Source organism: Chamaea fasciata, unplaced genomic scaffold (genome assembly GCF_029207755.1).
Source record: "Chamaea fasciata isolate MVZ Bird 193981 ecotype frontalis unplaced genomic scaffold, bChaFas1.0.hap1 SCAF_1, whole genome shotgun sequence".
NCBI classification, from domain to species: domain Eukaryota; kingdom Metazoa; phylum Chordata; class Aves; order Passeriformes; family Sylviidae; genus Chamaea; species Chamaea fasciata.
In genome coordinates, this window is record NW_027094086.1 from 103,484,765 (window position 1) to 103,500,739 (window position 15,975).

General features: G+C 36.5%; 1 protein-coding gene across 1 annotated transcript in view; it reads left to right on the forward strand.

The window, feature by feature from the left end:
* CNTNAP2 (contactin associated protein 2) overlaps nucleotides 1-15,975 on the forward strand; it is a 765,857-nt gene that overhangs the window by 693,262 nt on the left and 56,620 nt on the right. Inside the window, exon 22 of the mRNA XM_066189178.1 lies at nucleotides 12,072-12,165. Within this exon, the coding sequence (XP_066045275.1) occupies nucleotides 12,072-12,165 (94 nt within the window). The remainder of the gene's footprint in view (nucleotides 1-12,071; nucleotides 12,166-15,975) is intronic.

Sequence of the window (15,975 nt, forward strand, 5' to 3'; positions counted from 1 at the left end):
GACAGAGAGTATTGTTAAAGGCACGTACATCTGGCTTATTTAGGGTTTGGTGCAGCACAGATAGGAACTTCATCTCTCCGTATATCCCAGTTTACAAAACTTTGAGATATTATAATGCTATTTAAATAACTGAGGGGAGCACTGCAAGAAGCAGACAGTGTTTCTAGGCAGCCTCATCTCTGTGGTCACCACAGGACTCTCTTTTCATTCCCTGGTTGTCACATCTGCAAAAATGGAGATTTGTGAGCAGGGTGTAAGAATACTTTTGTTGGCAAGAGAGTCAGGTGGATGGGAGACATTAATCTGGATTTGTTAGTTCAGAAGAAGCAAACCAAAACCAGTAACAAATAAAATACAAAAAGGGGAAGTTTCCTTGGGAACCAAGCCAAAAGGTGAAAGATGATAGCCATCACAGCATTATCTACCTAAAGATTAAAATCAATCCCTGACAGTTATTGTTTCAAGGTATCAAAAGGAAACTTTTCAGTGCATTATAATGTCATTTTACTGAAGCTCACAGCACTCAGAATAACACTGACTGCATTGACGTAGAATTGTCACAAAATTATTCACAAAATTCCAAACAACCTAAAAAATATATAGGTGGTATATCAAAACTCTTCTCAGGCTTTTGGAGGTTGGGAGGCATATATATTGATATATGTGTCTGTCTTGCATGCTGTTACGTTTATTTCTCCTACAGTTAGATGGAAGCAAAGGAAGACCTATAGTTAGGTGTTAAGTACTTTTATTTTGGGGGATTTGCCTATAAAGTCCTAGCTGTCTGATTTTGGCAGCTGTAAAACTAAATAAATTATTTTCCAAAGGGATCAGATGAGATACCTTGCTCCGTTGGCAGTTATGTACACAGTGAAATGTTCCAGCCTTGCATCAACTCACCTGAACTTGGTTGCAAATTTTTCCCTGTGTTTTATGAGATCACTGTCTGTCTAGAACTTTGAGGAGCCAGAAACATTTTGGTTAGTGTTGCCCTATTGGGGTAAAAAAAAATTAATCTATTTGATCTGCTTAAAATACAACTGATTAATGTAACCAGAAAGCAGATACATTTGAGACTTATTACATGAGATGATCTGTCTGATGCACATGCAAGAATAGGGAAAGAAGGGTCCCAAACAAAGCAAATCCAGAAATCCTGTCCCTACTCTATCCTGAAAGAGACTATTTCTATCAAATTTTGGTTTTCCTCCATAAGTTTATTTAATTACTTATTTGCTTACCTTCTGTAAATGAGAGAACTGATATGAACAGGAATGAATCTGCTAAGTGGATTGTTCATTTGAAAATTACTCCTGCTCAAAACTGAACTCCTCACAGTGTTTGAAAATACAGAAGATATAAATACAGTTTTTCTCAGTATTTGGAGGACAAATCATAAAGTATGAGTTTTGTCTTGCAGATTTGAGCTATGAACATTAGAGTAGACTTTTATTTCCTGCTAAATTCTTCTCCAACCTGATGAGCAGCTGGTTTGCTTGCTTTTAAAGAAGACAGCTTGCTTGCCAGGTGCTGTTGCTCACACTTCCACATCTCTACAGGGCATAAAAGTGTCACAAGAAGGATTTATTCCTCATCAAAGCTTCAATTCAAGAGCACTCAGTATTTTTGAGATCTTAACAGCAAGTTCATACTTAGAGTACCTGTCTTTCTAACTTACTGTAATAACCCTGTAGTGCCAGAGAGATTTAAAAAATCTGAAGCCAGGCAATAAATTGGTACCATATGAACTGTGTGAATCAGAGTTTTATCATGGTTCTCAGGAGTTTCACTTACATATAAATATGAAAAAAGACTCATTAGTGAACTCTATGAGGCTTCACCTCATGCTGGCAGACAGGAGGCCACAGATTACTTACATTAAATCAGAATTTGAGATGGGATTTGAAATCAGCATATCCACAATACTATATGTCCATAAGGTAACAAAATAAACCCAAGAACAAATATTTAGTGTGAATTGCTTTTATTATAGTTGTATCCCTATTCCTAACATACCATGGCACTCAAGACTGAAGGTAGTAGCAAAGGCTCTGTTAAATGGTTTTAATATTTCAGTTTTATACGTTCACTGACTGCAGACAAATCAATAGTTCTACATTAAATAACAAGCTCACAGTTGTGTTGTCAGTGGTTTCTCAAGGATAAGATTAAGGATATACAGTCAATTTAAATGTCAGAAAAAGAAAATTACATAAATTCAGGGACAAAGGTATGCTTATTTTTTCATTTCCACGAGGGGGACAAAATTAACATTTGATAGTGACAATTCTATCCCTCCCCTCTAGTAAAATACCAGATACTAGTAACCATGGCACAGCTCCAAGGTTCTATTGGAGCTCCTGTGGCAAGAAGAAATTCACCTGTGGCAGGAAAAAGCCCAAACTGACAGATGGGGAATGCATAATTTCAATAAATGACATTTCAAGAGTTGAGCTTTAGGTTATGGAGGGCAAGTTTTACTTTGTTTGACCTCATTTGAAGATTTCATGCTTCAGCAGGGTATTTTACATATCATAAAAGCCAGATCACTCTTTACCAAGTGTTCATGGGTGATTAACACTATTCACACACCGGTAAAATGTTCTTTAAAGAAAGCCAAGGGCAAAAGCTCCCTAGCAGAGGTTCTGATCCAAAGCCCATTGAAGTAATGAAAGACCTTCCATTGCCTCCAGCAGGCTTTAGATTTTACCTTAAAGAACTGTGATAGTTGCATCCTGAGTGCAAGATTCATACCTTCTGTTTCTTTGCATGTCCCTAGTGTAAAATCAGGATGGAATCTGAATCAGAGACTTTTGTGTTCTGTTGCACAAAGGTAGATCAGTCTGCAACAAAGGAAAAATAAAAGAAGAAAAAAGTAAAAGAAAGAGAAAAAAAAAGTATTATATGCTTTGATTGTTAGTGGAATAAAGATGATAGTCAGCAGGACTCAGACTGGGCCTGTCAGCTTCCTTACATGTACATTCTCAACAGGTCTCCAGGTCTCCATCCCTACTTTAAAGCCATTTCTGGTAATGGGTTATGAGTCACAGTTTATAACACCTTCTTTGTTCCTGAAAAGGATTAATCTGGAGAAACTTCTTCAGGATTCTGAAGAAACTCTGTCCTAAACTCTCAACATGCTTTCAGGACGTGTCAGCAGCCACTGCTCATCTCCTCAGAAGGCCACACAGAAGGACGGCTGACTTCTTTGTTTCAGCCTTGGACAACATGTCAAAATGTGGTGGAGGGGTCATACACAACAATGCCATATAATCTCAATGTTAATTGCTGACTCTGCTCAAAATCAGCTAAATTGTGAGGCCTTATGGCTAAATCTTGACTTGAACTCAGCTGAGGCTGATAAAAATACAGAAAATGTATTTGTACAAATCTCAATTTTCCAACTCCACCAGAGGCAAGCAAGAGTATACACCCATCTTTGTGAAAAATGATTTATGAAATATTTGGCACTTACCCAAATGAAATCAAGAAGAAACAGAATTTTTGCAAGTCCATTTCCATTTATACCTCTGCGCTCTGCACTTGAAAAAAGAACAATTGCAAACTCCTAGATGCTTTAAAAATGTAAATCATACAAAGTTAATCCAAAACTAATCTGAATTACAGAATAAAATTGTAAACATAATAGCAAGAAAATAAAATGGGTGAAGCGGAGCAAAGCAGTCTGCATATGATCCCCATCTTAAATGAAATTAATATATCAAAGATATTATAATTGTAGATTAAATTTTGTTCTCATTGAAGCAAGTGGGAACTTTCTCATAGACTTCAATGAGACTATAATGTCATCTCCCATCATTATTGTTGCTGTAGAATCATATCTAAATATGGTATGTTCTGTATTTTGAAGCCTCAACAGAAAATGATCACTGTTTGAGCTCTTGCTTAAGAAAGGCCATTTTAAAAATCACCAAATTATTTTCAGCAGCTAACCCAAAAATAATTATAGCAGTAAAACAAATTTTGTAGAAAGACATTTTGTCTAGCTTTAAAGACTTCAAATGATAGAAAATTTACCATATCCTTTGTCTGTGTCTTACGATGCATAAGTACCATCCTTGTAAAGAATTTGCACCTAATTTACAGTTTGAATTCTGCAGACTTCAACATTTGACTTTGGGATCTTTCTGTCTAGTCTTGATAGATGAAAGAAATGCTTAGTGTCAGGCATCACTCCCCTTCACACTTTCTTAGAGATGCTGATTAAAACAGCTTTTCATCTTGTCTGCAAGATGCTAGATAAACTGATCTATTTTAGTATACCCTCATCCATCTACAGTTTTTGAGATTTAAAACAATTTTTTAACTTTTCTCTGAAAACTCTCCCTTATGAGTCACATTTTGAAAATATTTACCCTAGGATTAGAAATGGTAACGGTTGTTATGCCATCAAAATGATGTAGAAATACCACTTTTATTTATTTCCTTCATTTTTCTGGGAATTATGCTGCCTCAGCATCCTTTGGGTAGTGCCATAAATTGTCTAGACACCAGATTAATCTGAAGGTTGGTTTAGCTAACATTTAGCTGGTAGGGAATGGGGAAGTACTGTTCATGACTTGAAAGGATCCAGTCAGACAGTATTTACAAATTCCATAGCCACTGACATGAATTAAACATGTTATAAGTATCCAGGACTTTAATCACAGGTAAAACATGTAAACCATGGTTAACATCAATGCAACAGTTAACCCTCTGCTTTGTTTCCTAATACCCAGGTAATTCTATTGCATTGAAAGAATAATTAATGAATTTCCAAACACATTTTGCTTAAAGGAGAAAAAAAATCATTTGTTCTATCAATGGTAAAGGCCTTCCTGGTGAAATGAATTATTTAAAATCCCTGGGGATACATTCTTTTCACTATGTATTGCCCTTCTGTAGTGGCAATGTATTACTCAAAATGCTAGTGCCACAGAAAGGCAAACTCAGACTATTTTCTACACCAGAGCCATACATTAGATCTGCATGTTTAATGCATTAGCACTTAGATTAGCGATAACTGCTAAGCTCTTTTTTCAATCAAAAGTTGCAAGGAAGTGGTTTTTACTCAGGTCTGAAAATATAGGGGTTTTTTTTTTTTACAATGTAGCATAAAAAACTATCAATAGATATCAATAAACTTCTGAAAATAAAACAAGTCTTTTATTGATACAGTATATCATGCCTATAACCCTAAAAAACATCTGGTTTCCAAAATATAAACAATTATAGACCCTGATCTTTGCATAATTCAAGATTGCTCCGACTATAAGTCTGTTAGATGTTGCAAATGACCAGGTGTTCAATACTGAAAAGTGTCTGTAAACAACAGCGAGAAACAGCAGAACAGAATTTAAATTGTGTATCAGAATCAGAAATGAGCAAATAATTCACTGATCATTATTTTTTTTAGCTGTTCTTTTGTGCTCACAGGATGACCATGAGCTCTGAGCAGTTTTGTTGATTTAAACCTTCACTGAATTTACTCAATTTCTTAATTTTACAGTCTGACACACCGTATTTCAGTTAAAGAGAGCAGTAATAGGTAGACAGGAACCTCATAAATGAACAACTTCTACGCCCCTTCTGTGTGTGAATAGTGTTGGTTAGTGGCATCTGCAGGGGTAAGCCAGCACATGGCCATTGAATCTTAGCTTGATGAAAGACAGACAAAAAGTTTTCCAAAACTAGAAGTCCTTTCACTCATCAACAAATGAGTGGGTGGAATATCCTCACTCTGAACATCAGGACATGGCATCATATCTCTCTCTTATTGGAAAAACATAGTGAAACAGCGGGAAAAACATCATCCGTACACCCCATCGCTCCCTGTGGTTTCCCTGTAGCTGCTGCAGAAAGGCATATGCAGATGACAAAGCCAAAATCTTCTTTAAAATTTTACCCTCTCTGCATCAGATGAGATAATTTCAAACTTAGAAAGCTTTTGGAAGAATAGTCCTCTTTACTTTCTGCTGTGTAAAACCCCTCCATAGGAGAGGAACTCCTTTACATACCCATTCTTCTCAAATCCTTTCAGCAGAGCTTGTGCTGCTGAATTCAGAGGCATGTTTCAGCTGCCTTGTCCTAAGCTTTACCCATGTCTAGGCCACGTATCATGATAAGACCCAGAAGTGGAATGTCTTCCTCACCCTACACCCCCATTTTCCTTGGAAATGAAGCTAAGGCCATTCAGGTCAGAAGAGAGCATGGTGCAGTTTGGTATTTCCTGAGTCTGCATATGAGAGCAGAGCAAAGGTCTGCAGAGCATATCAGCAGGCTTATCCACCTCACAGATGTGTTCCCTACACTGGCTATGCTGAAGCTATTTCATTCCTCTATTATGTATTTTCAGTAATAAACGTGTGTGTGTCTTCCTTGGCCTGTGTGATAGCGGGTTTTATATAATTTTATTGGAATTAAAGAAACAAGGGAAGAACAAAAAAAAAAAAAATTCATTAAGTAATCCCAGAGTCCAAGACAAAGCTAAAAAAGTCAAAACCTACCATGAAATAGGTGATTTCCATTGTATGGAAGCACACACTGGACAAATTAATGTCCTGTGAAAGTCATCTTTAGGTACCTGAGGTAGACCTCGTTTAATTTTAATGACTTGGCATTATATGACTTGCTTTTGCTTCTGTTAACATTTATTGTAATTCATCTACTAAAGAGAGCAATAAAAAGTCAACAGATAAGTGAAAGAAGCATTAGAGAATCATTTCAATTGAAGGTAGCCAAACAAAATAGTGTGCCTTTCCTTATCAGTGCTTGTGTTACATTTTGAGTTATGTTTCTATATTTCCATTTAAACTTTTTCCAAAATTTTGTAGGTTTTTAGAGGGACACAAATTATCCCTGCCATTATTTAGGGGAACAACAGCAGCTTTTAGGTATATATTCAAGCTTTCTCCACATAAAGGATTCAAGTTTTAAACCAGAAAAAGAATGCCTTTTTTTTTTTTCTGCAATGTGTCTTTGTTTTTTTCTGTGCCTGTATCACATTAATCACATTTTTAATATAAATTCCTGCAAAAAAGGAGACTTTATCATAAAATACTGTAGTTGACCTTTATTTCAAATAATCAACTGCTAAAGGCTAAATCAGTGCATTACACCAGCAAAACAGATTTTTAGGGCTGCTTCCTAAAATAGCATTTACTATACCTCTATAGAAATTTCATCTGCAGAACTCAAAGCACAGTGCCAGCCTTTAGTTTGCCTTTGTTCCAGATGAGCAGTGAGGCTGCAGGTCTGTGACAGTCCAAGGCAGTAAAAAATGCAGGGTTTATGGTCCTGCCTGTTTCTCTGAATCCAGCACTCATTTACAGTCCACGGCTTGTCCTGCTCTGGCTCTGATCTGAACTGCACGAACCTGGGTCAGGGACCTGACCCGTCAGAAACAGATCAGCAGAGCACCAGTGCCACACTAAGGAAGGAGCTGAACTGCAGTAAGAGTGGCCATGATCAGCCTAGGCAATTACACAATTACCACTCCAATTTGCTCCTTTCCTCTTGTACTAGGAAAAATAAAATAAAATAAAATAAAATATCATGAAATTAAAAACATTGGGTTTAATTTTTTTCCTAACCTTTTAGTAGGTGAATAATCATCTATATTACACCAAAAAAAAGAATGTCATAATATCTTGCATTTGATTTTCATAATCAACTTCCTTCTTTGTCATACACTGCTATCATACCAGTGAGGAGCTCTAGCTAAACACCTACATACCACCTTGTTATTTTCCTGGGGTCACATGCCTAGTCTGTTCTAACTTTGTTGGCAATTTTGAGTAGGACCCTTTTTCATTATGTATTATTACGGAACTTAGCACAAAAAGCCCTTTTCCAGGATGAGAGAAGTTGGCAACACAAGTGATAAATCATTGTAATAATTCAGAAGAGAAATACTACACTGATCATGATGGTAACACTCCCTTCTTTATCCTGCTATTGCTGAAGTCAGTAGCAGAGCTGTATTGATATCAGATGGTGTGAGATTAAGCCTCATAGCATTATCATTCCATCTGATTTTACAATTTTTTTTCATAAAACATCTCCAGCATATAGAAAAACCCTAACTTTACAGCAGTACACAGGCTGGGTTGACAATGGTTCAGATGTAAACATATCCACAGGGTTAATATGAGGTATGTATTTGTGCTTATACCTTTTTTTTTTTTCCCCAAGACTACTAAGGTGATGCAGACATTATGTTTGCCCTTAGATTGATATCTCTGTTAATCTCAGAACTCCCATCAAGATTAGTTTTATTATCTAAGTGAACAGTAATTTTAAAGAAAGAGCATTTTATTGAACTTCTGCTTAAATCCAAACAACTTCAGAAAAAGGCAATCTGCCTTGGCATGACATGACTTGAGAATTTAAACTGCAAGTTCCTCAGAAACTGCCACCTACTTTCATCTGTGTGACACTCAGAACCACACTGTATGTTTATATGAAGCTCAAATGAAATTATTGAATTTTTAAAGAAAAGTAGCTGTAATGAAAAATCTTAAATACAATTTTAAATCCGTAATTTAATACAAAATCATGACATCGACATCTGTGTATACAGAGGTTCTATTTAATTTTCACTAAATAAGGAAATCAAGTTATCATTCAAATATCATTTGACACTAGTAATTCCTTTTTTATTATGTGTCTTCTATTAAATTGATAGGCCAGTATTTCATGACTACAGGCCGCTTCGTTCCAGCTGCTTACACTGGAGCCCCCACTGGATGGCAGTCACACACAGCTTTGGAAAGAATTCAGCATGGTGCTTTAACTCACAGACCTGTAAAGAAACCCTAGGCCGAGTGTCTCTAAAAACCAAAAAAAAAAAAAAACCAAGCCGGTTTCTTTTCCTAGGTACTTCTAGTTTATTACAAAGACATGCAATAAAAGCAAGTGAACAGAAATCTCCCTATCCTCAGCCACTGCTCCCTAGACCCACTGTCCTGTGGTGCATAATTTCATTCCAGGTGCCAGCATTAGAGAAAGGCATCGCTCAAAGCTGTGGAAAGCAATGCAGGTGTCCCCTGACAAGAGAATTCAGAGCTGGCAGCGGAGGAGAAGCTGTCTCTATCATTGATCAGAAATGTTTGCTCCAGAAACTTGGTGTCAACAGCTTTCAAATAGAGATTTATTTTTGCTAGGAATCAGAGCAAACCAAAACTGTCATTAAAACAATCCACAGCTGAACCCATTGGTATATCTTTCCTTGACTTCAACGAGATGTGAAAAATATATGTGCATAGCTAGATTCGGGTTTTTATTCAGAACATGAGATCTGTTTAAACGAGTGAACCTCAGCAGTAAAGTGTCCCTGTTAGAGCCTGCAATGTAACACATCATTACTCTCATTGTTGCAATCCCTTTTGCCTCTGTACCGGGATGGAATGCTTTGCTATGCTAAAGTCCCAAGGGAAGGTGAGGTCACTGAAAGGACTGTGGGGTTGTTTTTTTTTTAAATCTGGCCAAGGTTACTACTAACTAATCTGTTCCAAGATGGGGAGAGGGCCTTTCCCAATCCTGAACGCTACTTGAACACAAAGGGAGTCTTATCGCACCACAGCTGTCAGGATTTCATATTCTGTAATTGTCCATGTAAATGTTCACAGTGGTTCATAATTTAAATTGACTTTTCATTTTAATGAATATCCTGCAGACACAACCCGTGTACATAGGTAGAGGCACTCTGTACATTTGGCAGAGGTGACTTTTTTATTACTTGTTAGTAATTATTTGTTAGTCTGACATTGGACACATGGTTACTGCTTTAGGACCTCCAGCATACATTGATAAATTGATTACAGACATAGATTGATACTTAATTTATTTGTATTTTATCTGATTAATGATGGTCTGATCAACACCTAGATTCCAGATCACAATAAAAAGAAATATTTTAAAATTGCTCCACACTGATTCTGAAAAAGCAAGAACCCAAATGTTGATGATACTGACAGACACCAATGTAAGTAGTAGTATGCCCAATTATTTTATCAGTGTTACTTCAGCATATTTTAAGTCAAATTAACAAACAGAAAACCTAGAGGATGAATCCTGCGTATGTATTGGAAACAATTCCACAGCAGACAAAGAAGTTGCATTACCTTAACTTCTTGACCTATGAGAGGATGGAGAATCAGTGTTTTGTGGATTAGTTTTCACCAATCTTTACCTGATACATCTCTCTCAAGTCTAAACTTTTCATTTAATAACCTCAAGGGTAAATACCATAACAGATCTAAGCCATTTCTATTTTTTGTCCTGAAATAACAAGAGACTTTTTTTCACCTGATATACCTGCAGTTCCCATTGAAAATGGGTCTGTCACTTGCAGTGTTGGATGCTGGAACATTTCCCATCCATCAGAGGAAAACCAATAGCAAGCACTCAAGTGGAGTCTGTATTCTTAGTAGGGCCTAAAGTGGTTGAGGTTGGGATTCATTTACTATTTTAACCCTTTGTATTCATTTGACTACACCCTTTCCAAAATAACTCTTTTCTATTTGAATTTATATAACTGTAATTTCAGGTAAAATATGTATTTCTACCCTTTATTAAAAATCTAAGGAAAAACCGTTCACAATATTCTGAACAAACTGAAGCTCCTTATTTTCTGAGTAAGAAGATGGAACTATGTTTTTCCATGTATTTATCTCAAAATAATCGGTGTGAATACTAGTTATGATAAATTAAAAACCATTTCTGAACATTAAGACTTGCTAGACCTTTCTTGCAAACTGCAGAGACTGTTTTTCCTGTCTACTGTGCATATACACTTTTCTTCTTGGGGTTTTATAAGAAAGACAGGACTCCTCCAATTGTTAGAGCTTTTTGAGATGGTTGCCTCTGCAGATTCGTGACACCAGTAGGCTTTACAACTACCTGTGCTCACAGTATTCCAGGAAATCAGGGGATTCAGCCCTTCAGTTCTATGCTACCTGCCATTCATTTACTTTTAACCACTGAACTGAGCATTTTAAGTATCATTAAAACAAAGTAATCCACAATAATTGCATTTTGAAATTAGAAATATGGCAAAAAGATATGTGAAAATATTGCAGGCCCCATAGAGCTGCCATTTCTTGAGAATTACTTTTGCAGTCTATGGTACCCTGCAAAAGTCTTGAATCACATATATGAGTTTCTATCCTGTTATGTGCCAAGGCAAGGCCAGAATAAAATAAACTATTACTGCTCTTTCCTCTTTAAGCCTGTGCAATACACATGTAAATCTGAGGAAATAAATAACAACAGGAAAGATAAAAATTCATCCCAATTACCTTTATGAAATGTGGAATCAAAACTCTATTGAGCTATTGAGCTATATTAAACTATGTAAATACCACTATTACTAAGCATAGGCAATTCGTTTTATTGCTCTCTTTCTTCACATTTTTCTGTTAAATAGCTAAAAGCCAGGGGGAAATATGCTAATGTAACGTGATTGCTGTGCCATATCAGGGATAATATGATTTTCCTATAGATTAAACTATTTAGCTGAGTTGATTACTCTTGAATTTATTTAGGTTTCAGTAGGAGTCATCACAATCGGATTGAACAACATTTTCAGCAAGAAAATGATAAGCATGAAGTGCAAAAAAAGAATACCTTATTAATTTATGACTTTTCTGAGAGAAAAGAAAAATACCCAACACCTGAATTAGTCTCAAATTCCCAGATATCTAAATCTAGCTTTAATAGTAACATAGGTCCCAAATGGAAATCTATTTCTATGGAAAGAAAAAGTTGTTTTATTATTGATGATGTTGTTATATTTAGCAATTGAAGAGCACGTAAGCAAAAATTGATGTCATTCTACAGCAATCAGAACAAAAATATTTTAACTATAGGTATTTCCAGGCCTTGGGTGTGGAGATGACAAATATGGAAAGAAGGGTATTTACTATGGTTTTCCCTTTATGAAAATGAATGCAGAGTGTATTAGACAGTTAAAAAAGATGGCATACTATTCATGAAGTAGGCCTGATTGATCAGAACTGTAATAAGCAGATCAGTTCAAAATACTCATAATTTCTTTTCTCTTTCTCCAGCTTGATCACTATCCTCCAACAAGTTACAGCCTGCCAGCCACATCTGACATTCAGTTCAATTCCCCAAAGGCACTATTCCTAGGAAAAGTTATAGGTAAGATTTCATTTTTTACCTGGGACAAAGATGTGTGTGTAGGAAGGTGCATTCTGGACATGCGATACAAGTGTGATACCCCTAAAGGAGGAGTTATGTTCACCCTGTCACAAAGGCGAATGAGCACACAAATGAACAATTTTCTGTCATGCACAGGGAAAAAAAAATTTATGGGCAGAGAGACCCTTGTAACATTGTCTTTGTGAGGTTTCATTACCCTCTTAGTGTCAGATGAAGGCAATCCAAGGAAATTACTGAGACCACTGCTTCTACTAGAAGATACTGAAGTTATTTTGAATATTATCATTCACTGTGAAGTTATTGTGTGCCTCGTACAATGTCTTTATCCATGCAGACTGCCTTCTTATCCCAGAGCAACCTCTTGTGGCATTACTGTCCCTCATCACTCTGGCAAACCACCACTGTCCCACTGACCCCCACCAGCAAGGTCCTTTGGACCTGTAACACCTGCAGTAACCCCCATCTGGACATTTTCTATGGATTTTATGGATTTCATGGTTATTTCCAGTGCAGCAGCTTCCTGGTCAGCTCCCCAGATGAACTCAAGGGGAAATACAGATGCCTTGGCCTCACTTTCAGACCATCCTACATTGCATTGCATAATTTTTCTGCTACTGGCTTCTTACATGAATTTCCAGAAGCAATTCTTCCCAACATTTACAGTTTGTAAGGAGGGCTTTTTCCCCTTTTCAGAGGTAAAGGGGAATTAATATTATTTCCTCTAAGCTCTTTATACAGAGATATGGTTGTTTGAACTCAGTGAAGATCTTAATCCAGAAAATTACAAGCTTTTCTTTGTTAAGTGGTGAAGGCATTAATCTGTGAACCCTTTGCACCGTTTTTTGAAGTGGTAAAGAAATTGACCACATAGCTAATGGGATTTTTTGTAGATACACTTTCCCATTTGTTTTGGTTTTAAATTTTAACATGCAGAACTTCCATGGAATAGGAAACGAAAAGTCTTTTACATGACTGGCTACCAGGAGAGTTGTGAACTATTTTCTAATACTTTCCAAGTCAGTTCTGCTGATAGTACAAAAGATGGTGCAATGTGATTTTGGTCAGTCTCTAGAATCTGGGTACATCCCAACCTTATTGCATTTAATTTGGGCAACTGGACTGGAGATGATGGTCTGACTCAATTTTTTTAATAACATGGGATTATATTATATATATAGCCTTTTGAGAATATGATTTTTTTTTTCCTTCTTCTTCTCTGTTTGTTACTGGTTTTGCAAATAGGGCATTTTATTAAGCAGAAAAAAATATATCCCTATTAAATAAATAAATAAATAAATAAATAAGACAACAAAACAAACAAACAAAAAAAAACTTTTACTCTTTCTACCAAAGAGAAATTGAACTTAACTGAAAAGTGGTGGATTTCCTGGTGTAATATTGTTGTACAGCTGACCATGTCTGTTGATGGGCTTTACTGTGCAGCTCTCAGAATCATGTTGGACAAGGGAAGAGCTCAGTTAACAGTGTTGCCCAAGTGCAGCAGTTTGAAGGGCAAAGTAGACACAGAATACAGTATCTTTAAAGCCTCTAGCTGTCACCTCACAATGACTAGGCATATTTTAGTGGTCTAGAGGGATTAGAACCAACAGAAGATCTGGATACATAGATCAAGTTGCAATTTGTGCCCATATGCAATTACATTCTCTCAATGGGCAATATGGGAGTAGCCTCCCATTTCACTGCCACTCTGGTGTCAATTGCATTCAGTTTCTGTTGTTCCCATATTATGCAATTCTTATTTGTCAGCAAAAGTGAATGTAAGGCCCTATTTTTAAAGACAGATGAGTTTTTGAAGAGCACTCTGGAACAACCTTACTAGGAAACTGGTCTTTCTTCTGTCTTATTTTTATTAGTGTTATTTGCATAGGAGCAGCCGCTTCTGCCACAGTGGTGCTTGCTGTGATAGAGTTCATCTGCTCCCCGTCAGAAATGAACCCTTGTACAACATCTGCCACAATGATGCACCTCTCTCTGCTCTGGGTGTTACAACAATATGGCTGATTAATAAAACGTTGCTTTGAAACTACTCAGAATATTTCCTGTAAAGCAGAAGGGTCACATCAGATCAGCAGCAAAATGTTTGAGTTGCAATCAGGGAGAACTTCTCTTCTTTAAGTTGTGATGTTTTCTGTTTCCTTGAAATAGTATTTTTAAAAATGCATTTGTCCACTGGCTTGAAGAATACTGATATAATTTTAGCCTTTTGGAAAACTGGAGGTAAAGGCATTTAGTATATGATTCTTACCTAGGCAAAATGGATTGTGATTTGAGGTGTGAAATAAAGCTGAAAGACACAAAAAATGAAAAATCCTATTTTACATGAGTGTGTAAAATAGTAGCACTAGAGAAATGCAGGATTTCACAAAAAATGATAGAAAGGTATTGTTAATGTTTCAAGGAAGTCCTTAATCTGTTATTTAAATGTATTTCAGCTTTGATGGCTGACAGACAAGGAGAGAGGGAAAACCAGGATATCTGGATGATAAGCTATGAAGACAAAAAAATGAAAATTAGACAATGTGACAGGCATCTACATTTTCATGTAGGCTGCAATTTGTAACTCATTACTGAGGTAAAATAGAGCAAGGTTTGATTTTTCCATTAAGTGTAGCGGGTTTGGATGCAATACTCATCTTTGTCTTCACATCCTTTTCAGAGAACTACACCTGTACTCTCTTAGTCTGTACTTTATTAATAAAAGTGGAACATTTCTTTGGCATTTAATATGTATTTATAAGAAATTAGCTAGACATAATTACACACGATTTTGTAAAAGTATCATTGTGGTGAACAGAAATAATTTGAGAGTTTGTCTAACAGGATATGTGATTGAGCACAGAAACACCAAGATCAGACAAGTGTTGCTCTTGAGAAAGTGGCAGGGAAGTAAAGGAAATGCGCTTCTTGTCTTAATTTCCACCAACCACTCCAAATTAAATTGTCTCTTTTCAGAAATACTTAAATATCTATTGCTATTTCTCGCCAGGAAGACTGCACAGCCAATATGGTTGATAAGCAAGCGTCACTTTATTGCTCAAAAGGCACACATTATATTGAGGCTACTTATTATTATGCATACTTGTTAATATTTGGTTACAGTAAAAGAAAACTATACACTTGTTGATATTTAATTGGTTACAGTAAAAGAAAACTATATACTTGTTAATATTTGATTGGTTAAGAAGAAAATTATACTAATTAATTATATTAAGAAAATTATATTTGGATCCATTCCTGTTTTCACCGAGCTTCTCCCTCAGACTTCTCAACTCCAATGCTTTGTTATTGTAACACAGCTGCATTCAAGGTCATGCTGACCTCGCCGGCCCCTGTGAATGCAAGCGATCTCAGCAAAGCTCTCTCATGTCTACGGGCCTTGGTCATGTGGCCATTCCTCAATAAATATCCACTTGGAAACAACTGACATAATACAAGTCATCATCATACAGATAATCATTTTGAGAACTGACAGATGTCCCTTCCGCTCACCTCTGTGGGCTCCATTTTTGTCTCTGCCTCAAGCTAGTGCTCTTCAGGGACTTCTAGTGATAGTAACCAAAAGGAAAATACTTTTCAGGTCTGCCTTCCTTCATACAAAAGCAGTTGCCATCACTCTACAGCTAAAGAGAGGTCCTAGAAATCAACCCCAAGGGCCTGGATTCCTTACACAAAAAGCAGTTACCTTGAGAAGAAGTGGTAGAAGGTCAGTTTCTAGATGTGGTGGGGTTTTCCTGATGTTAATGCAAAAATTTTTCATTTTTTCCTCAT